This window comes from Podarcis melisellensis (genome assembly GCF_964234715.1).
Source record: "Podarcis melisellensis genome assembly, chromosome: 10".
In the NCBI taxonomy this organism is placed as follows: Eukaryota; Metazoa; Chordata; class Lepidosauria; order Squamata; family Lacertidae; genus Podarcis; species Podarcis melisellensis.
Genome location: NC_138542.1, coordinates 47,503,837 through 47,530,146, shown reverse-complemented (window position 1 = coordinate 47,530,146; position 26,310 = coordinate 47,503,837). Strand labels below are relative to the sequence as shown.

General features: G+C 46.7%; 1 protein-coding gene across 2 annotated transcripts in view; it reads left to right on the top strand.

The window, feature by feature from the left end:
• The window catches only part of MICALL1 (MICAL like 1), a 32,459-nt gene that overhangs the window by 4,277 nt on the left and 1,872 nt on the right, over positions 1-26,310 (top strand). The window contains exons 2-15 of one of the 2 annotated variants that reach the window (XM_081928211.1): positions 3,537-3,585; positions 6,829-6,970; positions 8,087-8,187; positions 10,016-10,152; positions 11,989-12,536; positions 13,858-13,921; positions 15,051-15,451; positions 16,052-16,539; positions 18,173-18,307; positions 19,111-19,240; positions 20,544-20,637; positions 21,389-21,462; positions 24,084-24,198; positions 24,702-24,748. In XM_081928211.1, coding sequence (XP_081784337.1) covers positions 3,537-3,585; positions 6,829-6,970; positions 8,087-8,187; positions 10,016-10,152; positions 11,989-12,536; positions 13,858-13,921; positions 15,051-15,451; positions 16,052-16,539; positions 18,173-18,307; positions 19,111-19,240; positions 20,544-20,637; positions 21,389-21,462; positions 24,084-24,198; positions 24,702-24,748 — 2,525 coding nt within the window. The remainder of the gene's footprint in view (positions 1-3,536; positions 3,586-6,828; positions 6,971-8,086; positions 8,188-10,015; positions 10,153-11,988; positions 12,537-13,857; positions 13,922-15,050; positions 15,452-16,051; positions 16,540-18,172; positions 18,308-19,110; positions 19,241-20,543; positions 20,638-21,388; positions 21,463-24,083; positions 24,199-24,701; positions 24,749-26,310) is intronic. The other variant, XM_081928212.1, reaches the window with a different exon arrangement.

Here is a 26,310-nt window from a genome sequence, read left to right as displayed (position 1 = left end):
ACTGACTGAGCTATCCCAGCTGCGCTACCACCAAATAAATCAAAACTCCACTAAGGAAAGATTTCTGTGACTTGAATAGAATACTTTTAAATTCTTATTTTGGATAATTTAGTCTGTATGTTTACTGACTTATTCAGCTTGCACTAGTTATAGGGGAGGAATGTTCTGCCTATTGGCCATGTGAAATCTTGCAGTCATTTTGACCTGAGATTTCACCAGGGGTTGTCAACGTGCTTTTAAGCATATCCTCACAATCTTAAGAACTAGGAACTTGATTTTTTTTTAAAAGTATAGGCACCAAAGAAGCTGAATTATGTTATTTACCCCTTCCCTGCGCACCATTGTGGAATACACACAGCTCTATTTGTAGGGGGCACTGAAACTGCCTTTGTATACATCACTGGTGGTGAACTAGATATGGGTTGAGGAAGAGGATGATAGACCCCTCCACCCTCTCTGTTCATTGTGGCCATTCAGTGAAGGTGATGTGTGGCAACCCATATGTTCCTTGTCATTTACTCGCACCTGGAATAAGCCTTGCCCTTTTGTTTTCAGGGTAGTCACTCCTTTTTCTGACTACACAATGAACCAGAGGAGCCTGGGATCAGACACAGCTTTTCAAACCCTGGGCCAGTGAGTTGCATGTTGGTTCAATTTGACCAATGAGCTCTCTCTCTCTCCTGTATCAGTATTAATACCATCCTTGGGCTCAGTGAAGTTTTCTCTGGGCTGTGGTGCCTCTGTACATGCCAAGCATTCAGACACCTTTTATATACGAGCAGCTAGTCAATGTTGTGTCCTGGCTGCATAGAATTCCCGTGCTTTATTTTTTTGTATGTGAGATGATGACAGAGGAGGTGTTTCATATTGAGATTAACAAATAAATCACAAAGAGAAATCCCTGCTGCTTTAGAGTTAGCAGCTAGAGGCCCTGGGCTAAACCTGGCTCCTGAGAGGCGCTGCCTGGCTCTCTGTGCTGCCAACCTGGGGGCAAGATGGATATAGAGAAATCAGCATCTGTGGTACGGGATAGGGATTAAGGCCCATCAGCTCCCCCTCACCTCTCAAAGTAGGTTTCTAAGATTATTAGTTGCACAGAGAGAGAAGTTTGCAATATCATATGACCCACTTCTGCCTCTGTGTTGCCTAAACCCGCTCCAGCTTTGAGCTGAGCCCCTCCTGGCTGTATCTCTGCTGAAATCCCATCCTTTCTTAGTGAGTAGTTCCTGCAGTTGAGTCTCCATTGGATGGATGAGCTTAAAAGCAGTACTGCTAGGAGGCCTTGCTGGGAAATGCACGAACCTTGCTTGGATGAGAAAAAAAAAGTCCTCTTTTGTCCTCTTGGAGAAAAATGAATGTTTAGCTTCATGTGTCTTTGATTATCCAGTTGTGAACTTCCTCGACTCCGGCTATAACTAGCACATTTCACACCGTGTTTCTGAGCTGCTGCTCTCAGCTGCATCTTTTCCTTCATTCCTCCCTCCCTCTTTCACTATTGCTCAGCAAGCTTACGTTGCTGAAGGAAAGCTCATGCAGAACAGGGGTGCCTTATATTCCATCTTGCCCTGAAGGATCTAGTAGTTAGTCAGTGGCCAGAAGGTTCTTCTCTGAGGTCACCTCAGTAATGGGAATACCCACACCATGCTAGCTAGGTTTGCTTAGGCTGATTTGAAGATCAAACTTTTTGGGGCCTGAAATGGGCATCTCTGAAACAGATGCAGTAATGATACTGGGTGGTGCTTAAAAAGCAACGTTTACTCTAATGCCGGAATGGCATGAATGAATTCTATCTATTTCTATATTCTCAGGTCCCTCTGATTTCCGGGACTTGCATATAAGGCTAAAGAAATACACCTTTTTTTCTCTTGAGGGCACTCGCTCAGCAATATGCCAGTAAGATGGCAAGGTTTGCTCTGTGTTTTGTGTGAGGAACATTGCTAGGAAGGGCCCACAAATCGAAACTCTTCTTACTTTTCAGTTTTTATAAGTAACATGAATAACAGGAAAAGAAAGACATGCATAGACCAGACCTACATATGTTTGTTCAGGAAGTTAGCCATATGGAGTTCCTGAGAAAGTATTCATAAGATTTCAGTCAAAGTTAGATTTTGTTATCCTTAAGTCTGCAATTCATAAATTAACCCAGGACACGTTGCATAGAATGTAAGTGCTAAAGCTCTTTGCTTTGCAGGCTTGAATAGGGTAGCAGAAGAACAGACCAAATTAAAAATAAAATCCTTGTGCAACTGATGAAATGCATCGATGTGAAGAAAGGGAGCTTAGCCTCATCTTTAACCAAAGTGCTTGTTTTCCTGCACATGAAGCAGCAGGGGGTTGGACTAGATGACGCTCTGCGTCCCTTCCAGCCCTACAATTCTGTGATCTTTGACTTCATCTCAGGTGCGTGGAGATGCCTAATTAAGGGTTTAAAATACACACACAATTGCTGAGATCATTGGGCAGATGGTGCCATCATAACCAATCATGGTTGCTGTTATGGTGGATGTGCAACAACTCAGACATTTGCAGATCATGCCCTAGCTTGTTAAGTTTCCTCCTTTGCGAAAGGTACTGGAAATCTTGGCAAATGTTACCTCTTTTGCTGAACAAGCGTCCACACCATTAGCAATTAAGTGCCACTGGGTAGTTTTAGACTTACACCCCACCTCCTTTAGGTGGAAGCACTAACTTACTTCACAGTGTGGCAAACCACAGCCTCCCCCTGTGATGCTGTTCATTGGTGTACACAAAGTTTTTCTTCAACCACAGGATGCTAGGGTAGAGTTGCCATATTTCAGAAAGTGAAAATCCAGACACAAAAGTTGTTGAGTTTTTTGGCAAAGGTTTTTTGTTGTTGTTGTTTCGGTCAAAATCTCCCCCCCCCCAAAAAAAAATGACGTTTTTGAGCTGTTTTTTAAAGGAAATTTGCCAAAAACCCAACACTTCTGACATGGGTTGCCATACACCCGGGTTTTCCCTGACATTTTTACCAATTTTGGGAAATTGTGCCCAGATGCTATTTCCAACGGACAAATCCCAGATGTCCAGAAAATTCCAGACGTATAGCAGCCCTCTGCTAGGGGAAATGTCATGTGTGAAGCAGTCCACATGATGGTATATCCCTATTTGGATAGAGTGAAATGTCATACGTGCACTGGCTAAGAACATATTGGTGTAGAACTGTACAGTACCTTTGTGGAGCAGCAGTGGAAGTGTTGGTTTTGTTTTGAAAATAATAATAATAACCAAGCTCACTTTTTATCGTTGGTCGCCCTAAAATCGAGGTTCTACAGCCCGCATTTCCTGCCTTTGTGTTTTGTAAAATGCCGTAGTCGGAAGCTTTCTTTTCCATCAAGGACAATTACACTACAAAGATTCTGTGGTTTGAAAAGTGTGCTTTGAAGTGTCTCTATACTAATGGTTACCCAGAGATGCTGCCTCTCAAATCTCATGTGTGATCTGGTATAGATTGAACTGTGCTTCCTGCTCCTCTTGTAACACCTCCTTTATTTATTATTATTATTTTTTCCTTTCAGGGACTTTAATTCGCTTTCCAAGGACAATGTATACGAGAACAACCGATTGGTGAGTCCCCACCTCTGTCTTCCCTCTTGATTACTTCACTTAATTCTGACGCCATTCTGGCTTACAGCAGGGTTTGAAAAAAATCCCAGGTACCTGGTTGCCCAGGTGTCTAGAAAATACGATGCTGGCACTCAGATATTTTGGCAACTGTTTCCAACCCTGGCTGCATGATTGTGTATCTGATGGCTGCATTCACTTCTTGAAGTACAGAGGGGATTATCCCTCTTATCTCTTCCCACCTAAATATAAATATGTTGATATCCAGCAAGTGAAGATATTGAAGTATAAATAAATATAAACAGTTGTTAATTAGTAATAAATATAGAATCACCCAAAAGATCATCTGCTGTGCCCACCAGGATGATCTTGTGTGCGCCTGTTTTTGTGTTCTTCTAAGTACCCAGATTCTGCAATTCACTCGCTTGCAAATTCCAAATGTTCAGTCTATATAAAGAAATGAGGATGTTCCCTTTTCATCTTATGAATGTCAACTGCCTTGTCCAGTAACTACCAGCTTTTGCTTCTGGAAAGTGTTGGACCTTCAGTTTTCTGTAAAGTTTAAATGGATGCGTGCAAGGCATGTGGCCCAAAGTTTTTGATCGTGAGCTGCTTAATGTTTCTGGGATAGAGATGGGCCTGGCAAGGGAATTGGTTTGTATAGGAAAAGGAGCAGAAATGAAACGGAAAGCAGCCAGTACTGAAAAGAAGGAAGAATGTGTTCACTTAGGCAGTTTGTATGACTTTATCTCTGCTTAATAAGATGAAATACAAATTAGACTTTTGGCTGCACACACAGGCTCTTGGATCCTTTCTTCCTTGTACAAACAAACTGTTAGCTATAGTTTCCCATTTTGTCTGAACTAGGAAACTATGGTTAATAGCTTCAGAACAAGCTGGAATTATGAAACCTTTTAGCTAAGTTTTAATCAGAGTAGAGTCATGGAATTTAATGAACATTACTAAGTTGGTGAGGGGCAGAAGGGGCTTGGCAACCTGTGAAGGCAGCCCATCTAGGAAGAGGAAAACTCTAATCCTAAACCTCCGCTGTCTTGTGGGATATCTTTGGGAGAAGAAAAAGCTGAGGAGTAAATCCTAGACAAATCCGGAGTCCTCAAGACGGTTGGATGGTGCCGTTTACACCTCCTTCTGGCAACTCCTGCAGCCAAGCTGGTACCAAACATATTGCTCTGCTTTCCTTTAGACCACATCAGCGAGGCCAAGAGGGGGGTTTTGTTGCCTGGGCGGTCCAGGACCTCCATATACACTGCCCAGGTTTGTGCCCCAGGAAGATCATTTTGGTGCTGCTAACACAGCGGTTTGGTTTCACCCTCGGAGGCACACTCCATTGTTTCTCTAGGCAGTCTGATGCTGACTAGACGCAAACTGAAGACTCCCTGACATGTTTCCTTGCTTGTGTGAAGGATGGGGCAAAGGCCCCAAAGACTCTCTCCTTCCTTCCTTCCTTCCTTCCTTCCTTCCTTCCTTCCTTCCTTCCTTCCTTCCTTCCTTCCTTCCTTCCTTTCATGTTATTTTTATTAATGTCATATGCCACCATTCCTCCCAAAGGAGGCTGTGACTTATTAAGATGAGATATGGCCATCTGAATGTGGTCAGTGTACAGCTCCATCCTTATTCAAACAGACTGAATAAAACTAGTTGCAACCAGACTGTATTTGTTAGAAACTCTCCCCCCCCCCCCACCACTCTGTTCCTTAAAAAAAGAAATCAAGTTCAGATTTCCAGGGTAGCATATGAGATTCCACATTTGCACAGCAAACTTGCAGACCCAAATATGCAGCCCAGCATGATGGACTTGCCATGACAGTGGAGGAATGTGCTTAGATTTCTCTTTGCGGCCTGCCAGCGATACCAAGCAAGTGTAAATAATAATCTCAGCTGGGCAAACAAGCGTTGATGTAATTGCAGACTTCTGCTGGAGATGGGCTGGTTCTGACATAATCCTTTGTGGTTCCATTCTGGAAAACGCCAGAGCAAACCATATGTACCGTCCAAATGTTCAGGCATACTTAGTCAAGTTTTGCCTTTATGTTTCCCTTGGCACTAATGTCATGGTTCCAGGCTTTCTTATCGTGTTTAAATTCCCATCCCAAGACCAAATGGAACCATTTGCTTTGCAAGCAGAAGTTTTCAAGTTTGATCCCTGGTATCTCCAGGTAGCGCTAGGAGAGACTGAAATCCTTGAGAGCCAATGCCTGTGAGCATAGACCATTCTGAGCTAGAGGGACTAACGGTCTGATTCAGTATAAAACAGCTTCCTAGGTTCCTACTACTGTGGTGACTGGTATTTGTTTAATATGCATCTCTTCCTAGTGTTTTGTTCAGTGTTGTTGTCTTATGTTTTATATTGATTGCAACCGCTTTGAACACATATTTCTGGGAGGGCGGAATGGGAGAAAGCAATTTTAAGCAAACAAATAAATAAAATATACTCCTCACAATATGATTTATGCTTTATATTTGATAAGCGCCAACATTCTCAAACTGAGGGAGAGAGCCTCAAGGTCGCCCAGTAAGTCTGTGGCGCAGCTGAGAATTGGTCAGAGTCCAAATTCTGACTAATGGGCCATGCTGGAAGCAAATATAGCGTCGTCATCTCTATTACTTCTGTTTCATTCTCTGTCCCCGAGCAATTGCTAATGACTGGAGAAATTCACTTTGCCATACCCTGGCAGGGGCACTTCTATTGCCACTAACTTCTCCCCAATTAAAGTGTGTGTGTGTAAGTAATATATATAGAGAGAGAGAGAAAGAGAGAATTTTTTTGGGGGGGGGGTGTGTTAAACTAAAATGGTGGAAAGGATCATTGGACCCTTGCTGAAATTTCGGAGGTGTACAATAGAAAAGCTCTGCTGGTTCAGGACAAAGGCCCACCTCTTCTGGCACCCGATGCCTATGGGAAGCTCAAAAGCAGACCTGAGCACAGCAACACTCTCCTAACCTGTTATCCCCGACAACTTGTGATCCCCTGGCATTCAGAGGCATGCTGCATCTGACAGTGGAGGCAAAACATAGTCATTGTGACTGGTAGCAATGCCAATGGAAAGAGGAGGTATGAGTGGCCTGAGTCCCAATATGTGTCATCTTCCTTACTAGTTCCTTCTGTACTGCAAGTTTCTACTTGGCGACTTCTGCCCTTATTTTGTTCCACCAGTGGTGCGTGCCTGTCTCTTTCTCAGAGTCAGCTTCCGCTTCCTGATTGTCTGCTCTTTGTTGCCTTTGCAGGCCTTTGAGGTGGCTGAGCAAGAGCTGGGGATCCCTGCCCTGCTGGATCCCAGTGACATGGTCTCCATGAAGGTCCCCGACTGCCTCAGCATCATGACCTACGTCTCTCAGTATTACAACCATTTCAACAACCCCAACCAAGGTGAGAAGCGGGGCATTTTCCTACAGTTACCCCTCCCGGGATCTAAATGACAAAGAGGAGGAGTTGTGCTCTCCACCCCAGCCCACCCCCCGCTCCATGACAATATTGGCACCTTTGCTCGCTTGCAGTCCATAAAGTTGTTCGCAGTGGTGAGCACTGACTTCTCCAAGCTTGATGAATCCATGCCCTTCTCCTAGAGCAGGTGTGGAGAACCTTTAGCCCTCCAGATGTTGCTGAACTACAATTCCCATCATCCCTTGTCTGTGGCCATACTTACTGGGGCTGATGGGAGTTGTAGTTCAGCTGCTGAGTCTTGCCTTTCGTGAGTGGGTTAGTAGATTCCGAAGTACCATACTGGGAGCAATACACCATCACCCTTCATGAGACTGGTGTGGGACAGGACATAAACACTTGCCTGCTCCTAATTTGCCAAATTTTGCAGATCCCCAGAACTGCACATGGTTTTAATGATGCTGCTTAATGCTTCTGGGCTCTGTGCTGAAAGTTGAGCTTAAGGGCTCATCACAGCTTTGAAGTATAAAGGAGTAGGGTGAATAGTTTGCCCACAACAACCGGAAAGAACACATGTAGGCTGTGTGCTGCCACCCCTGTCTAGGTGTTTTCAACTATGAGACAGTAGCTAAGTGAGAAAATCCAGTTAGCCCAATTCCACCTTGTCAAATGCACTGATTGTCCACTGATTGTCCACAACTTCTGGCCCTGAAAGCATGAAGGCTAAAAGGGGGTGGGGGTGGATATGCAAATCCATCTCCAGTGCCCCTGCATTTACCAGCTCTGCTTCAGACCCATGTTGAGAGGGAAAGTCTGGAGATTCTAAATGCGTTCACCCAACAGGCCTAGAATCCTCCCCATGAGCCTCTCCATGCCTTAGCTGGTTCTCGATCGCAAGGAGCCTAAGCACGCTCACCCAAACACATTAAGACTCCCTTTTCTGACTTTCCCTCTGGTTTGTGTTCAGAGATGTGCTTGGGTACATGTACTTGTCCCCTGCCCACTTTTAGCCCACATGCTTTCAGGTGAGCACCTGAAGAGGGCTTCTGTCTTTTACTTACTCAGCAGCCACCATCATGGATTGGTTCCTATCTGTCTTTGCAGCCAGAGTCCTCCCGCCTATGAAGCACCCTGCAGTTGCCTCCTCACCTACTCTGCCAGCACACAAACCTGTGCCTGCCTCCGAGACCACGTCAGCACCCAAGGTACTGAGCCTGCTTCTCTGATCGGTCAGATGTCTCTAACCTGCTTCAGGTTCCAGTTTCTGAATCGAATCTTTCCAAAAGCGAGCGATTCAAAAAGTTTGACTGATCATTTTGTCCTCTTCAGCTTTGAAGAATTTACAGGTCTCCTTTTGTGGTTACTGTGGCAGGATTTATATTGTTTATGCACTTGGCACAGAGATATGTATATTTCAGGAAGAGGAATGCAGTGTATAGAGCAGGTGTTACTCACAAAGTTCAATGCAGCCGTTGTGCCACCAATAACAGCCCACAAAGGCAGGGGTGGCCCTTTAGGTATTGTTAGTCTTCCAACTCCCATCAGCCTCAGCAGCATGGCCAATGGTCAGGGATCGTGGGAGTTGTAGTCCAATAATATCTATAGGGTTAGAGGTTCTATTGTAAGGGTTTGCTAAACCTTATGTTTATGCTACCTGCCAGTTATTGCAAAAAAGGGGTGTTTTAGCACCATGCATGCCACAATACTTGGGTTGTAAATTGTGCAGGTCTGGTGTAGAGAGTTGCTGTTATTCCTGATATCCGAGGGCCTTTTATTTATTTTTTTACATAATTGAGTATTTTGAAATAACTATCCCTTAGCTCACATCAGTGGTTGCTGTGTTTACAGGATATCAGCCCTACATATCTTGTTTCACATTGGGATAAAAACAATTCTATTGTAAACAACCTTTTTTCCTGTGACAGGGGTCAACATTTTTGCCCAGGGCAAATAGCAAACCTGTTAAACCTTGTCACGCACATTTCAAACTAGGATTCAGTTGCACACAGAGAATGTGAAACAGAGCTTGCCTCCGGACAGGGTTGCTGTATGATAAACACCTATCTTTCTCCAGTCAGCAATAATGCATGAAGACAAAGTACTGGCTTCTTCCATGACTTCTCAGTATAACACTTTCTACTGCCAACAGTTCCACATGATCATGTCAAACAATAACACAGAAGCCTGCAATCATCCGGGGAATGGAAACATGCACGCGAAGAAGGAGGCGACAGTGAATTAGGGATCCTGCAAAGTTGTGCAGCACATTTGCTCAGGCTTAACAATACATTCAACATTCAAAAGAGAGTATAGCATGCCTCTCTGCTGAAACTCAGAAACTTTCATCTTTACAAGTGAAAACGTAGACAGACCTTTTACCATAACTTACCGTAATCAGAAGGTTTGGGGGGGGGGTTGCTACTACTAGAGTCCATAGAAAATTGCTTTGGTGTGTGTGTGGATGTGGCATGTACACCTCTGGTTGGCTGCTCCTGAATACAGAAAACAAACCAGTTATCTGCAAATTGAGAGTATGCCAAATAATGCAAACCAATCGGAGGTAACAACTGGATTTCTGAAGAAGAAGGAAAGTCAAAATACGGCTTCTATTCTGAAAAGAATAGTGTAACCTAGAAGCTATATATGTGCCTCTTTCAAGGGTCTTGTTGAGAGATTTAGTAGTTCCCATGAGCTGTTGAGAATTTTACATTATTGAACTGGTATTGGAAGATTCCCCTCTTCCTCCTTGGCAGTCATCGTAGGAAAGAGCATCATGCTCCATTCATTCCAAGACTGGCTGAGAGCCAGAGCATCTTGCTGAGATCTGGGCTGCGGATGTTGGATAAGTCACTTCTTAATACTTTGAACTGGGTGGGGCCCTAAAGTGGTAAGCAACCCTAGTACCTGAATAGATCTTTCTTCAGGTTTGAGGCTCTGCTGTGCTAAACAAGAGTCCTCTTGAGGCCAGTCCCAAGAATGTCTGAATCTCTTTCTTTGTGGAGGCATTCTTACGCCACCTTTCTGTTGCCACAGGATGAGGATGCTGCAGGCCTGGCAGAGCAGTCCCAGCGAACCACCCTGAGCAGCACCTGCGCAGCTTGCCAACAACACGTCCACTTGGTCCAGCGCTACCTGGCTGATGGCAAGCTGTACCACCGCCAGTGCTTCAGGTAAGCTCTTCCTCCTCACTGAAGACCAAGTGGAGCCACCTGCTCTCCTGTAGCCTTATCCTTCTTTGCCAGGCATGGCCTTCTAATTATGCTAAGCCCACGTAGATCATCTCTGTTCTCTGAGTTGTGAGAACATACTGCCTGCATATTTTTGCCAGCTACCATGAGGTCAGTAACTTCCTTACGAAAAGAAAGAAATAAGCAGCAACCTAAAGCTTCTGTACTTCAGTGGGTCCCATAATTGCTACTGTTCTGAGAATCAGGCAGAAGGGGCTTTCCTTGGCTGATGGTTGTCCTCTATTTGTCTATATAGGATATTGTCCTCCTATATCTATATCTATATCTATATCTATATCTATATCATCTATATCTATATTTATATCATCTATATCTATATATCTATATCTATCTGTCTCTCTGTCTCTCTGTCTATATGTCTGTCTATCTGTCTGTCTGTCTATCTATCTATCTATCTATCTATCTGTTCCCTGTTCAGGGAAGTTTTTAATGTGTGATATTTTAGTGTATTTTTGGTTTCTGTGGAAGCCACCCAGAGTGGCTGGGGAAACCCAGCCAAATGGGCGGGGTACAAATAAATTATTATTATTATTATTATTATTATTATTATTATTATTATTATTATTATTATTATCTAATTGTCCAGTAGCACCTTAGAGACCAACTAATTTTGTTCTTGGTATAAGCTTTTGTGTGAATGTACACTTCTTCAGATACGTCCTCCTTTAATTAGTGTTTAACTTAAAAGCTTTCTTTTTAAGGCTGCATTTCAGTACAATAGGAGGACTTCTGTTTCATGTCCTTCTCCCCACGCACCCCCAAAATCTCCTCCTGAGGGTCCCCCCCAAACCTCCAGAGCTGATTTTGATGGTACGAAGGGGTGCTGGAGAAGACATTGCACACACAAAAGTCTGTTGTAGTCGTGGAGCTGCCACACTGGATACAGCTCAAGGTCCTCTCTAAGAGATGATTCCAAAAATATTACATCAGGTAAAACAGATTGCAACAGCAGCCAGTGAATAGTAGCTACAAAGTAGTCAGTGAGACTTTAAAACAATGTCTAGCCCAGCATAAAAATAGCCAGAATGTCCAGATAAGCTGAAGATTAAAACCCAGTCCTCTAAAACCCAACAGCCTAAAAAGAAAAAAGAAAGCTGAAACAGATGGGGCTTCAAGGCTTTTTCACACCACTACTGTAGGTTAAATGATGAGGTCATATCAATTTTTTCAAAAATATGAGCAAGTGTGGGAATATAGAACTCTACTGTGATGTTCTGCTACTAAATCCATGAGGCTCATAAGTCTCGCTCTCATTCCCAGTTGTGACCTGCTTTCCGTGTTATTGGTGTATGACTGTAGTGTAGGAAAAGTGAGGGGCACATCTGTTTCTCAGGAAAGAGGCACATTTCCCCAACCAGCTTTGATTATTTTACTTACCATAATTCTTTTCTCTGAGGAATAAAATGTACTTGATTAACTTCATGGTGTCATATTTGCCCACACAAAGAGGGAAGACAGATCCAGCCCCGGAGAGCAAAACTGCTTTTGAGTTTAAGTTGTGTGAGAGAGACGGCACTAATCTCTGCTCCGAAAACCTTATAGCCTGAGTTAGAAGTGCAAATCAGTTGTAATTTCTATGAGGACAAATGGGGAATCAAGAAACAGAGAAGCTAAGTGACTTAGCCTAGAGTGTCACAGGACATCTTCGGCGAAGCTATAAACGGAAGTTTGTTCTTCTAAGGGTGCCTGTGATCACAACTCCGCAATTCTTGCCTATCTCCACTGTTTGGTGACAGGCTTTGCTTGTGTCTCTGGCAGGTGTAAGGAATGCTCCAGCACTCTCCTCCCTGGTTCTTACAAGCCTGGACCTGAACTGGGCACATTTGTGTGCACCCAGCATCGTGGCAAGTTGGGCCTGAGTGGGAGGATGGAGCGCAGGCCAAGCCCAGATCTTCAGCACACGGGGGAAAGCGGAGAGGCTGGGATAGTGAGCACTGGTGCAGAGGAAGAGAACGGAATACTGGAGGAGCACCCATCTGCCGCGGAAGAGATAGGCAAAACGGGGGAGAGGGTAGCTGATGGAGTGGAGAGCGAGATGCCTCTTGCGCAGCCAAAGAACGAAACACTCGCCCCTGCTCCCGGATCTGAAACCTGCTCCCAAACACCCCCCAAACCTCCTGTGCCAGCAAAGCCACCTCTGCTCATGCAACACGGGCAGCTCAAGGAGGCTCGGCCCACGCCTGCCCCCAGGAAGAGCACAGACACAGCAGCAGCCCTGTCACCGCCAAGCTCCCAGCCTGTTCCGAAGCCCAGAGCCAACGTGCTAAGCGAGGGATCCAGTGAGCCTGGCGCTGGACTGGCCAATGGTAAGGAAATGCGTACACAGAGGGAAGTAGTGAAAAACCCATCTGCAGCACCGTGGCAATAGCCAAACTGAAATGGGAGCTCTCATTTGCAGCTTGTGTGGATTGGAATCTTAGAATCATAGAAGCAACCTCAAAGACCATCTAGTTAGACTCCTGAGGCAGGAAACCTGCTGCTACAACATCTCTGGTAGGTGGCCACCTGTGATGTTGCAGGAGCAGAGTCCCTGCTTTCTCTTTTTTGTAAATCAGCCATTCTTGTTGAGGGGCAGTATAGAATTCTCTGCATAAATAAATACAATTGTCAGGGGGTTGTATGAGAAAACCTTTGGAGGTACCTTTCAGTTGTAGCAGCTTGGCGAAAGCCTTTTTGTCCTGTTAAACATACCCTTCTGATGGGACAGATAACCTGGACTCTGTGCCCACGAATTAACTGCCTTTGCTCCTTGTGTGATACTTCATTCTTCTTCCACAAGCACAATTTTCTGGTAAGGACCAGTGGAGTGGATGGAAAGAAGGGCGTGGAGATTCAAGGCTGGGTGTGCCTTGGGCATAGATCAGAGACCCGTAGCCAGGATGGAGGGAAAGGAGCTGTGTGGCTGTGCAGTCATGCTCCCAGAAGGCAAGAGAAGATTTATTTGGCCACTTTCCTAGTTTCTGAGGTTTCGCAAGATGCTGCGCAGCTGCATGTTGGGAGCTTTCATCCCTGGCTATAAAAACAAGTTATCCCAGCGTAATCGATTTGGACGTCTTTGCTAGGAGATGAGACACATGGGTATGTTAAGAGCATCAGGAGAGCCCAGCTGGATCAGACCAAAGGCCCATCTAGTCCAGCATCCTGCTCTCACAGTTGCCAACCAGAGGCCTATGGGAAGCCTGCAAGCAAGACTAGAGCTCAAGAGCAGTCTCCCCACTTGTGGTTCCCAGCATCTGTTATTCAGCAGCAGATTGCCTCTGACAGTACAGGGGGGAAAACATAGAGCTATTAGCCATTATGGCAATCTGCCATGACTTTGTCTAAGCCTCCATTAAAGTCAACTATTTTGCTGGCTATCCCGATGTCTTGTGGGAATGAATCCCATAGATTTAACTGTGTGCTATGTGAAGAAGTATTAACTGTTGTCCTGAATTTTCCAACAAATTCAGTAGTGTTTGAAAACTGTTGCGAGAGAGGGAGAAAAATCCTTTCTCTATCCACTTTCTTCAAACTGTGCATAGCTGTATACACATCTATCATGTTCTCCCTTACTTGTCTTTCCCCCCCTCCTAAATACAAAAGCCCCTAATGTTGCACCCTTTCTTGTGTTCTTCATTTCTGGATTAGGTAGGCCTCCTGAGCCCGGTCCTCCTGTTCCGAAGCCCAGAGGCAGACCCACGTCCTCCGAGCGGTATGTCACTTTCGCTTGCAAATCACACTCAGACAGCGAGATAAATGTCGACCTTCCCTCCAGTTTCCTTTTTCCCTATCCATGCAAATTGAGCTGCAGGATGGGCATTCATTGGAGGTTTTAAGTGAGGGATGGGGGCTCATTCAGAACTTGTTATTCTGAAGTAGTGACACCCCCCCACAATCTATTGAAGAGAGAATCCTGGGTCCTTGCAGAGCAATGCAGACAGCAACACCCCCTTCAGTCTGTGTATCTCTTGTCAAAATGCAAGTTAACAAACAACTGTGTAGACCACACTTCTCCAACCTGGTGCTCTCCAGATGATGTTGGCCTGCAACTCCCACCATCCCTGAACACTTCCTGTGTGGTCTGGGGCTGATGGGAGGTGGAGTTAAAAATCATATTGAGGGCACCCAGTTGGGGAAGGCTGACTAGATAGTAAATCATACATGCAGGTGAACCCTGTGTAGGAAGAACAGCATGTCTTGATTTCCAAGGGGTAGCTATGTTAGTCTGTTGCAAAAAGTCTTGTGGCCCCTTTAAGGACTAGCAAAGCTAAGAAACCGGGTAGTTTTTAAGGTGTCACAATACTCTTCATCATGCTTTAAGTAGCTCTTAGCAATTTCAACCACATAGAGGGGAAGATGGAAAGGCTCAGGGTCATGTCTGAGTCACTTGATGTCTCCCAGTCCAGCACAGATGGAAAGGGTTGTTCTCAGTGCATCAGACTATTCTTAGCTTGAGAATCCAAAGCTGCTGCTCAGTATTCCTGTCTGAAAGATTGGAGAAAAAAATAACAGGGCTGTGTATATTCTAAACATAACAACAAAAGTCATGATTCATTACCAAGGAAATCTGCTTTCTGCTTTTCAGCCTTCAAAATATACATGTGTCTATCTTTTTTCTTTTTTTTAAGCAAAGGGTTATGAAGTAAATTAAGATTCTGCAGGGGGGTGGAGTGAATGTTGTGTTCAGTATCAGCTTGTGGTCTTGTGTGGCACACTTGCAGAATATGTGCAGCCTTGGGCTTCAGAGACCCAGCGGCTTGCTTTCTCTAGAGCGACAGACAGGTGGGCCCCTCCCTGCTTGGGAGGAGCCTCTTTTCCATTTCGTACTCTCCCCCTTCCAGAACTGGGGAGTGCCCGCGGCCCAAAGACCCTCCCTGGATTGCATTGGTCCAGGGAGAGCCCAAGAAGAAGCTGGCCCCTCCGCCTCCCCCGCCGGGTAGTCGCAAGGAGAGCCCCTCGAGGGTTTCGGAGGAGGATGAAGGCGGAGAAGGGAAAGCGCAAGGCAGGGAAGGCAAGCCCGCTCCGGAGGAGCCCAAGCCGTATAACCCCTTTGAGGATGATGATGAGGAGGAGCAGCAGGAGGAAGAAGAGGAGGGAGTCATCGCACAACAGAGCACGCAAGAGCAGAGTGAGGGCGAGCCCGCCTCCAAGGGGCCTCACCCCTGGTACGGCATCACCCCCACCAGCAGCCCCAAGACCAAGAAGCGGCCAGCTCCAAGGGCCCCCAACGCATCCCCTCTTGGTGAGTCTCCACCCTGCCTTCCGACAGGAAGGAAAAGAATGAGCTGTCTCATGGCTTGCACCAACGTGGCTTGGATGTTTGAGACCTGGTCCTGCCATGCTTGCTGTGGCTGGGGTGCCCTCAGGGCTTTGTTGGACTCAAGCTCCCATCATCCCTGACCACTAGCCATGCTGGTGGAGGCTGATGGGAGTTGGAGTCCAGCAACGTTGAAGGGGAGATGCACAGGTTCCCCATCTTTTGAATGGGCCTGTCTGGAAAAGGTGTTCTGTCATGCTATAACTTTTTTTCTTCCCAAGCGCTGCCTTCACTCCTCGGTACTTTGTGGTGGGTGGGGCCAAATTGGCTGGGGCAGCAAAGCCTTTGGACCAGTAGGCTAGGTTTTGCGCACACGCATCGTTCTCTGTCCTCCGAATGGACAATCAAAAGGCAACATCGGAGTTCAAGGACACATTCCATGCAGGCAAATTGGGGGCCAAAGCAAGGCCAGTGGGAGGTGTGGCATGGGAAGGGTTCAGAGGGCTGGGCAGAGAGGCCTAAAGGGCCATGCTTGGGCCTGAGTTCCCCCACTTTCGTCTCACCTGTACTTTCCCCTCATTGCAGCTCACCACCCCATCTCCCGACTCTCCCGCTCGGAGCCATCTTCCTCCACCCCCTCGCCCGCCCTGAGCCTGGAGAGCATCGCATCTGAGTGTTTGGCCAAGGGCGCAGATGATTTGGACGAGACCTCCGTGCCCAAGAGCTCCTCGGAGCCCGCAGTCCACGTCCCGGCCGCCACTTCCGTCGTCTCCTCCTCAGGCCCCCCGCTCCCCCGCCTCTCCTCCTCTGGTGAGGAGTGTTCCACAGCCCTGCCCGGCAGCTCGGCCAACTCCTCCTTTTCATCCTCCAGCGATTTGGCTGGCGATGGCAGCGAGGCACAAGGGGGACATTCACAGACTGCCCGTACCTCCTCATCTGGGAACTTGAAAACCTCCCCTGGGGGTGCCTCCCCCAAGCCTTCGGCCGGGGCCATTCCCACGCCTATCCTCTTGGCCTCGGAGCTGAGTGGTGCGGCTGACAGGAGCTCTCCATCACCCAAAGCACAGCCAAAGGTAAGTTGGAGTCGCTTTCCTAGGTTCTGGTCGTGAGACCCATCCTTCGTCCCTGCAGGTTTTTGAAAAACAATGACCTTTTGCCTTGGCTCTGTTATTTTGAAAGGTCCCTGAAATGAACTGAGAAGTTTTTGTGTGTGCATGTTCATGTTTGTGTGTGTAACAAAGCATCTGGCCCGGAAGTCCCAGCCAGAGTTAGGGCTTCACTGTCTTTGTACAGTGGTACCTTGGTTTGCAACCGCTTTGGATTATAACCGTTTTGGATTACAACCACGTCAAACCCGGAAGTGTCTGTTTGCCTATTTTAGATTACAACCCTTTTTTGGATTACAACCAATTTTTTCGCCATTGGCGAAAGCGCACCTTAGGTTACAACCTGTTTTGGTTTACACCCGGACCTCCGGAACAGATTATGCTTGTAAACCAAGGCAGCACTGTATTCCCAGAGACATGACAACTTCTTGGTCTGCTCTCCACTTTCGCCTCTAGCACCACCTGCTGGTTATGTTATGTACTTCTTATTTTGCAGCCTTACAAATAATTAACCTGGTAGAAGCTGCTGTTATAAGGTATTGCACAGGGTTTCAGATCCTCTGTCAATGCTGCTTTAAAGATAGCATGCACAACAAAGGCTGCTCTCATGGGAAAAGTCTGTTAGGGCTGTGTTTAATGGGGCTTAGGGCCAGATCTAATTGGGGGGCTTCTGATTCTCCCACCCCTGCTTTATCTCTCCATCAGGTTTGGCTTTTTGCTCCATTCTCTCCCCCTTCCCTTTAACATAAGCCTAACCTGGGACGCGGGTAAAACCTCAGCGCCTATGACTTGCCGATCGCATGGTCGGCGGTTCGAATCCCCGCGGCGGGGTGCGCTCCCGTCGTTCGGTCCCAGCGCCTGCCAACCTAGCAGTTCGAAAGCAGCCCCGGGTGCAAGTAGATAAATAGGGACCGCTTACTAGCGGGAAGGTAAACGGCGTTCCGTGTGCTGCGCTGGCTCGCCAGATGCAGCTTGTCACGATGGCCACGTGACCCGGAAGTGTCTGCGGACAGCGCTGGCTCCCAGCCTATAGAGTGAGATGAGCGCACAACCCTAGAGTCTGGCAAGACTGGCCCGTACGGGCAGGGGTACCTTTACTAACCTGATCACATGCAGAGGGCTTGAAAGGAAGGCTGCCTGTGGCTCATGAGCTGCAGAGGAGGGGGCTGACACAAAACTCCCCAGCCACAGAGTGCTGCAGGGTTTCGTGTCAGCCCCCCTCCCTCCATCTTTTATCCCGGGAAATGTAAAACCCACTGCTCCACCATGCAATTCCCTGTTCCACCAGGATCCCTTGAACTGCAGGGCAGTCTTACTGTGGCTGGCTTGTCCACAGTTGCTGAGCATGGCTGCTGGGAATGTCCCCAGCATTTGTGATTTCTCGTGTGCACTGCCTCATTTCCCTTGCTCAGGATCAGGAGTCCCTGGCCTGTGTCTGTTGTAAAAGAGGCCTGGCTACTACGATCCCACCCCCACCCCCCGTGGCAGAGCTGAGTCCCTGCTCCAGAGATATGGTCCTCAAAAGTGCCAGGGTGGAGTGGTAGGTTCAGGATCCCATTGTGGTATATTTTGATATTCTGCTTGGTGTGTTTGTCCCCAGTCATCCTGCAAAGAGAATCCCTTCAACCGGAAGCCGTCGCCTGTCACATCCCCCTCCATTAAGAAGACTCCAAAGGGACCCAAGCCAGCGAGGCCTCCTGCTCCAGGACATGGCTTCCCACTAATTAAACGGAAGGTAATGAGGATTGGGGGCTTCTGCCTTGTTTGCCATGCTACTTAAATTCCCACAAATCGCTCACAAAAGGAGTATTTAAATTAACTGAGCTAACTCAGTCGTGTTTGTTAACTTCAGTGGGTTCTACTCTGAGTAAAACTTAATTGAATACCACCCCTGTGAAGAAGGATTGCATACTTTCTAGCGGGCTGATTGAGAGCTAAGGGCTGGTGTGAGGCATTTGTATGCAGTGGTTGTGGCTTCCTCTGAAAGCTACACCATAACAAAAGCTGCTGGGGCAGATTCTTAATGCTGAGCCTGAAACCTGGCTTTAAAGGTGCTGAAGGCAAGCCTCGCTTGCAGAGGAACAGTTATCTGGGGCCAGGTGTGGGGCAGGTGCTGCGGCAAGGCTTGGGGGAATGACAGCACAGGCCAAAGTGGGGCCAGGACATGTTTAGTTAGGCCTGCAGGCTGGAGGTTCCCCACCAGTGCCTTATGTTTACTCTGTGGACTCCAGAATTTGTCTCCTGAAGAATGTCGGCCAAAACAAGTTTCTGTCCCTCATGATTGTGTAGGAAACCATCTGAAACATTCAGTAGTGATAATTTTAGGTAAGGAGGCTAGGAGGGATTTTGGGTGGGACACCCCTGCCAGGTTCTGCCCTACATCTTGCCCTAATTCACAGATACATATTTTTTAAAATGTATTCCCCATGACTCTTATCTCCCTACTTCCACCCTGGAGTCAGTAGTTATCTTCTAGAAAGCCACGCCTGCCTTGTTAGAGACAGGAAGCATGATCCTTGGTTCCTTGCCTTTTTACAGGTTCAGTCAGACCAGTATGTTCCAGTGGAGGACATCTATGGCGAGATGGACAGCATTGAGCAACAGCTGGATGAGCTGGAGCATCGAGGGGTTGAGCTGGAAAGGAAGCTTCGCAGCATGGAAAATAATGGTAGGGTGGTGGATCGCTGCCTGTGAGGCGGTGCAGGGCGAGGCAGAAGGCAGGAAGAGTTGCAGGATATATGAGCATCATCTTTGGCCATGCTTGCTGGGGCTGCTGGGAGTTGTAGTTCAGCAACATCTGGAAGGCCAAAGGTTTCCCGCACCTGATATAAAGCAGCCAAGTTTGCTTTTCCATGGCTTGGACACCACCTGCCTATCTTTGCTTATCCCACTGTGTATATTCATGGGGTGAATGTTAAAAAATATTCTATGTATATGAATTTTCCCTATTTGTTAAAATATGTACCACATAATACTTGGTTAGGGAACTTTCAGGCAGAAGGGTTTCTGTGTTCAGAGGAAAGGAAAGGAGGGAAGAGGTTAAGCGTTGGCAACTTGGAAAAGATGGGTCAGGTTTAAAAACAAAAGCCAACCCTCCAGGATGTTTGGTATTTGTGTCCGGAGATGGAGGTGATTGAGGAAATGCCTCTATGCATGTCCTGGTTCTGCTTCAAAAATAGCATTTCTAGGTTTCAGGTCCCCTGAAGCTAATGTAGACTAACAGTAAGAGCTGCTGTAGCTGCCTCACCCCTTTGCTTCTGTGGTGGGCAGATCTCAGGGAAGGTCTCAGTGGTAGAGCACATGCTGTGCGTGGCAAAGATCTGGGTTCAGTCCCTGGCATTTCTACGTAGGGCTGAGAAAGTCCCCTGGTCTGAAACCCTGGAGAGCCACTGCCAAGGTAGATGAACCAATGGTCTAATTCAGTATCAGTGTCAGGCTCTGAAGAGTGTGTGGCAGAGGCAGGGGGACAGGGGAGTGACCCTGGAGAGGGACCAGTGATTTATGGGATGCCATGCCACCCACAAGGCAGGAGCCAGGGCAATTCAAGGCAGAAGAAGAGACGGTTCAGGTGAGGGACAGGTCAGTAGATTCCCCACCTTCCTCTGTCCCCCCGGCCTGTTGCCCGGGAGCAGGAGGGGCTTGAAAAGGGAAGAGCAGTGACTACTTCTGTGCAGGAGGTCTCAGATTGAGGGCACGCCACCCGTCAGATAAGCCTGAGGATGGGAGGGCGCCCCACTGTTGCTGCAACTTCTCTGTAGGGCCCAGACCTATGGACAGCTGCGTAGTGGCTAGAAGTGTGTGAGTATGTGTATCCAGAGCACGATGGAAGCTGCTGTAAATGTTTCTCTAGCCAACAAAGAGTTAACTGTCAGACGTGCATCTTTCTTATCTGAGATAGGCCAGGACAATAAGGTAGCTTCGTACCCATGTGGCCTTCTCAGCTCTTTCCCTTCCTCCGTCCCTTTGACCAGCAGATGTTCCTGAAGACGGCTTGCTGGTCGACTGGTTCAAGCTCATCCACGAGAAGCACATGCTGGTGCGCCGGGAGTCTGAACTCATCTATATGTAAGTACACATGATTGATGAATGGCCACACACTTTCTAGGGGGCAAGTGCCGCTCTTTGCAGGCTCAATCCCAAGCGCCAAAGGCCACCCCAAACAGGTAGATCAGAGGGGGGCGCCATATGTTGTTGGGCTGCATCTCCCATTGTCTCCAGCAAGCATGGCCAGTGGTCAGCAATGATGGGAACTGTCATCCAGCAGCATCTTGAGAGGCTCAGATTCCCCATCCATGAGTAGATCTTCCAACCTTCTGAAAGAATCTGGACTTTGCTGGGTCAGCTGTGATAGGGAATGCCATAATGGCAAGGAGGATGATCTAGTTAACCGGCACTATTACAGATGCCACATAATATTAGTTCTGCACTTGTAAGAAGTAGATCTTGCAGGGGGGCGCCACCAAAACTCTGGAACTCACTGCCTATTGACACCAGGCAGGTGCCTTTACTGTACTCTTTTTCAGCACCTGCCAGAAACTTTACCCAAACATGTAAAAACTGACAGACATTTTAATGTGTCATTTTAGCCTAGCTGATTTTATTTATATATATTGTTTTTAAAAAAATAACTTTATCAATAATTCTAATGTATATTTTATGCCTTTTGTAAACCATTTCGAAGTTTTACTTCCAGTTAAGCGGTTGATGCAAATTTTGTTAAAAATAAAAAAATATATTTGCCTTGCTGAAGATTCCCATCCCGCTGCTCCCACATCTTGGTGCTGGCATGTAACTCTCCTCTGTTCCTTCCTTTTAGTTTTAAGCAGCAGAACTTGGAGCAGCGTCAGGCTGACGTGGAGTATGAGCTGCGATGCCTCCTCAACAAACCTGGTATGTCTCTCAGGGTGTGATACAAGCAGTTTTTAAAAAAGTGATCTTTGCCGTAGCATTTGAGAATGACTTGAAAATGATTTTGGATGCATTTGAAGGGAGCAGTGTTACAGGACCTACGTGAGGATACCATGCCAGGCAATGTGAGCTGTTTCTTGTTCCCCTGGTGTGCTCAGGCTTTGCTGGGAGAGCCAGTGCTCTAGGCTGCTCACTTTGAATGTTAGTCTAAGTATGTTTACAATTCCTTCAGTATCCTTAAAATTGTGTATGTCTGTTTGCTTGTTTATTTACCCTACTCTTCAGCCAAAAAAAAAAGACTGAATAGCAATCAATAAATCATTCATCCAATTTATATCCTACCTTTCCTGCCGAAAAAGTCTAGGACTGCAGAAACAGCCATGATAAATCACAACTAAAAACAGTTACAAGCATGTTAAACGCATTCTAAAAACCAGCTAAAGACATTATTTCATTTGGTGACCTCAGGGCTGCCAAGAGTAGTGTCTTTCAGCCATCCAATGCCTAGAGAAACAGGAATGTTTTTAGAGTTCTTCTGAAAGTCAGTACAGACGCACCTCACTAAGGAGAGCATTCCACAAACACCCCTGTCCCTAGGTTTAAAATTTGAAAGACACAACACAAAAGGAAAAAGGATTGGGCAGGAGGAGGAAGTAAATGAAACTCAGAAACTAGTTCTTAGATATGGAGTTCTTTTGACTAGCTGGAAGAGAAACTGCTCAAGGAGAGGAACAGCCAAAAGTTTCTGATTTTGCATCAGAGCCAGTAAAGTGGTCCTGCTTCCCTTCTCTTTGCTCTGCTGCAGTATGACACAATGGCAAGATGGCATTTGAGGGAGAAGAAAAGCCTGCTGGAGACAGCTTCTTAGTGGAGCTGATGGAGCGGTCCTTTCTTCCGTATGCTTCAGGCTGATGGAATGGCAGGCTAGGAAACTGCCTAATACCTGGGGCCCAGGAGCTGTTCTTCCACTATGGCCTGAATGTTGCTAGTTTAGACAACTGCTGTTACTGTGTCAACTAAGTGGAGAACTCCCTAGTTTGAACCTTCTCTCTGCCATGGGCGCATTAGGCAAGCCATAGATTCCCAGCCTCAATCTCATCTGCAGTATGGACAGAATAATAGCGGCCTACCTTACCGAGCTATTCTAAGGCTTGCTAAGATTGAAGGATTTCAGAGTTTCGACATGAACCTATATGTAGGCGGAATACTACCCAGAGCAGAATATTATCTCAACGCACGTTGACTGCCAGCAGAGAGCACTGTTCAATAAAACGAGAGGTTCTTTCCCTACTGCCAGCCTTCAGTCGATGGTATTTCCTGCCCTAGTTAGTTAATGAAAGTCCAACAAGAGGGAAGCTCTCGAAACAAGCTCAAGGCACGGATGATCTGTAGAGAGGTATGGGGAAGAACATAGTGAGCAAAACCCAGTGTTTCTTGAGCCACAATTGACCCTTTGTGAGGAGAACTTGGAAGATGTTCAGCCTCGCAGGCAAGAAAGGAACATGGAGCAGTCTTGTACTGAGTCACTGCCTTACACATTGCTTTGCCCAGCCTAGTTCTGTACTCTGAAGGGCAGTGGCTCTCTGGGGACCCAGACAGAGGTTTTCCTCAACTCTGCTACCTGAGACCCCTTCGACTCAGGAGTGGCTAACCTGGGTCCCTCCAGAGGTTGCTGATCTACAACTCCTGTCTGTCCTAGCCAGCACCCTGTGTTGGATGATGGGGGTTGTAGTCCAGCAACTTCTGAAGGACACAGATTTTCTCACCCATTTTATCTGGAACTGACACACTCTGTCCCACACAATCCCACGGGTTGTGCCCCTTCATAAGTGCCACCTTTTATCCTTTGGGTGGCATGTGCTAGGCTAGAAAGCCAGAACTCGCTCAGACTTTTTGGTATTTCCAGCACTGTTCGTGTTAAGAGGAGGAGCACGCTGGGTTCAAGCTCACACTTGTCATGTAATCCTTCGCATAGCAGAAGTGTGACCATCTAACCCTAGGAGGTTCCATCACCTAACTCCTGCATTGCTCTTCGCTGCTATTCTGTGCTGATGTTTTGCTGTTGGGTGCTCTTGTGCTTTCATTTTATGATTTTAACGTAAACTATACTTGTTTAGGGACGCGGGTGGCGCTGTGGGTAAAAGCCTCAGCGCATAGGGCTTGCCGATCGAAAGGTCGGCGGTTCGAATCCCCGTGGAGGGGTGCGCTCCCGTTGCTCGGTCCCAGCGCCTGCCAACCTAGCAGTTCGAAAGCACCCTCGGGTGCAAGTAGATAAATAGGAACCGCTTACTGGCGGGAAGGTAAACGGCGTTTCCGTGTGCTGCGCTGGCTCGCCAGATGCAGCTTTGTCACGCTGGCCACGTGACCCGGAAGTGTCTCTGGACAGCGCTGGCCCTCGGCCTCTTAAGTGAGATGGGCGCACAACCCTAGAGTCTGTCAAGACTGGCCCGTACAGGCAGGGGTACCTTTACCTTTATACTTGTTTAATTGTCACATTTTTTTGTAATCCGCTTTGGGGCGGTTTCAAGGAAGGTGGGCTTATAAGTACAAACACCTAGTAAATAAATAACCGCCTACTCACCACTCTCTTTCTTGGCGGACAGAGAAAGACTGGACAGATGAGGACCGCGTGAGGGAGAAGGTGCTGATGCAAGAACTGGTGACCATTATTGAGCAGCGGAACGCCATTGTCAATTGCTTGGATGAGGACCGGCAAAGGTAGCAGAAGGGGAGGTGGTTGGAAATGGCCTGCCTACTTCTAAATAGTAGGGCTGGGGTGACTGTAAAGATGGCTGTAGTTGCATGGCCCCAAATGCCATTTTTACAGTGAACATCTTCCCTAGACAAGACATAAGCTTTGTCCAAGGCAGTTGGTGCTAGGAGCTTGCCCAAAGATGTGGTGCATTTGGGATCTGAAAGAATGGCTTTCCTACTTGGGCCAAGAATGGTGAACCTGTGGCCTGTCAGTTGTTTCTGGACTACAGCTCCCATCATCCCTGACCATTGGCCACGATGGCTGAGACTGATGGGAGTTGGAGCCCAACAGCTTCTAGGGGAGGGCCATAAGATCCTATCCCCCAGCATTGAAACTATTGGCTGGGCAGGATCGGGAGAAGAGCAGCTTCTTGTGTTCTATGGCATAATGACATCTTTTTAGAAGCTTCACTTCAACTGTTCTGGCAAAGGCCGAATCTTACTATTTCTGCCCCTTGTTTTACCAGGGAAGAAGAAGAGGACAAAATGCTGGAAGCCATGATTAAAAAGAAAGGTAAGAGAGGTTCAGGAGTTAAGGCATTGGTTCCTGAATATTCTTTATTAAAATATTTCTAACCCACCTTTCATTTAGATAGTTAAAACGACTGTTAACCAGGACACAGTGTACTTATGTGTCCTTTCCATACTGAACACATTAAAAGTATGCCCCCAAGCAATTTGAATTCTGCTCCAAGGAAAGCTGAATTGTATGACTTAAATGCAAAATTAAGTAAATTTGCATAGTTTTTTCTTTTCTTTTTTTGTAATCCTGCTGATCACTCAGGAAAGTAGCCTTCTGCTTGCAGATGCAGTAGGGGCAGGAAGCCGAGGTGGGGGGAATTTGGGATGGAAAGGATGTCAAATGCTCCTCTGCTTTCTTGCCAAACTGCCTTTGGCCATGGGTGGTGCATGCACGTTCCCTTGGTTGTTGGGGAATATCGCTCCCAGCACAAGGCAGCACATAATCCCTATAGCCCAGGTCCTGTTCTTCATCTCGGAAGCAGTTGCAGTACAGAAGGAGGAAGCTCTGAGATATTGCACCTAAATCTGAATCCTTCCCTCTTAATAGTTCCCTGGGGGGCAAAGGGAATCTAAGCTTTCCCTTCCCTTCTGAAGCAACTATTTTAGAGGAAGAATGAAAGCCGTGGAAATTCTTTCATGGATGCATGCTTGTTTTTGCTAATTTGCTAATTTAGTCTGGTTTTGCTAGCCACAGGGCAGGGCAAGAAACTATGCAAGGCACTGAAAGCCCTGCCCCCAAACATAGGAAATTCAGTCTCCTTTATGGCTTCTGAGATTTTAACTCTGCATTTTCAAGCATTTTCTTCACATCCAAAAAGGCTAGAAACCTTTTTCTGTCCTCCTGGTTTCTTTTTTCTTTTAATCAGGAAATCAAATTCAGTGACTAAGAAAACATTACGGTTTTTTTCTGGACTCCTGCAGAATGGCAGGATATACACAGCTTTGGGATCAACCCCTGAACAACCAGGAATAATTCCAGCTTGAGACTGTATCTAATACAGTCATCTAATACACCCTTTAGGTGCATATTTGTTTTGGCAAACAGCAAGGGTCACAAATCTATTTAGTGGTTGCTATTCCTCCCTTTTTGCATTTTTCCACAGGTGATGATCCTCCTTTCTCAATTCCTTGCAGAATAATAATTCCAGATTCTGTAAACAATGCTTGTCCTGACTTGACAATTGGCCTGTTGTATGAAGCATGCAAATAAACAGATTTATGCTAATTTAGCTAATGTAATCCCTTGAGGCATTTGGATTTTCTGGTTACTGAATCTAATTTTAGTATAGAACTGTAGCATCCATGATGTTACAAGCATTTGCCAGGGTAGGCTTTGTGTAGACTTGTTGCATGAAGATCCTGATATATATGGGAGGACTTTAGCCCAGGTTCAGTCCCTGGCATCTCCAAATAGTGTTGGCGTCTCCTGTCTGAAACCCTGGAGAGCTGCTGCCAGTTGCTGAGCTCCTGTCTGACTCAGCTGAATACAGTTTCTCACCTTCCTCTCTCGCCCAACCCCAGGTGCATTCCACAGAAAGTGATCACTGTACTTTC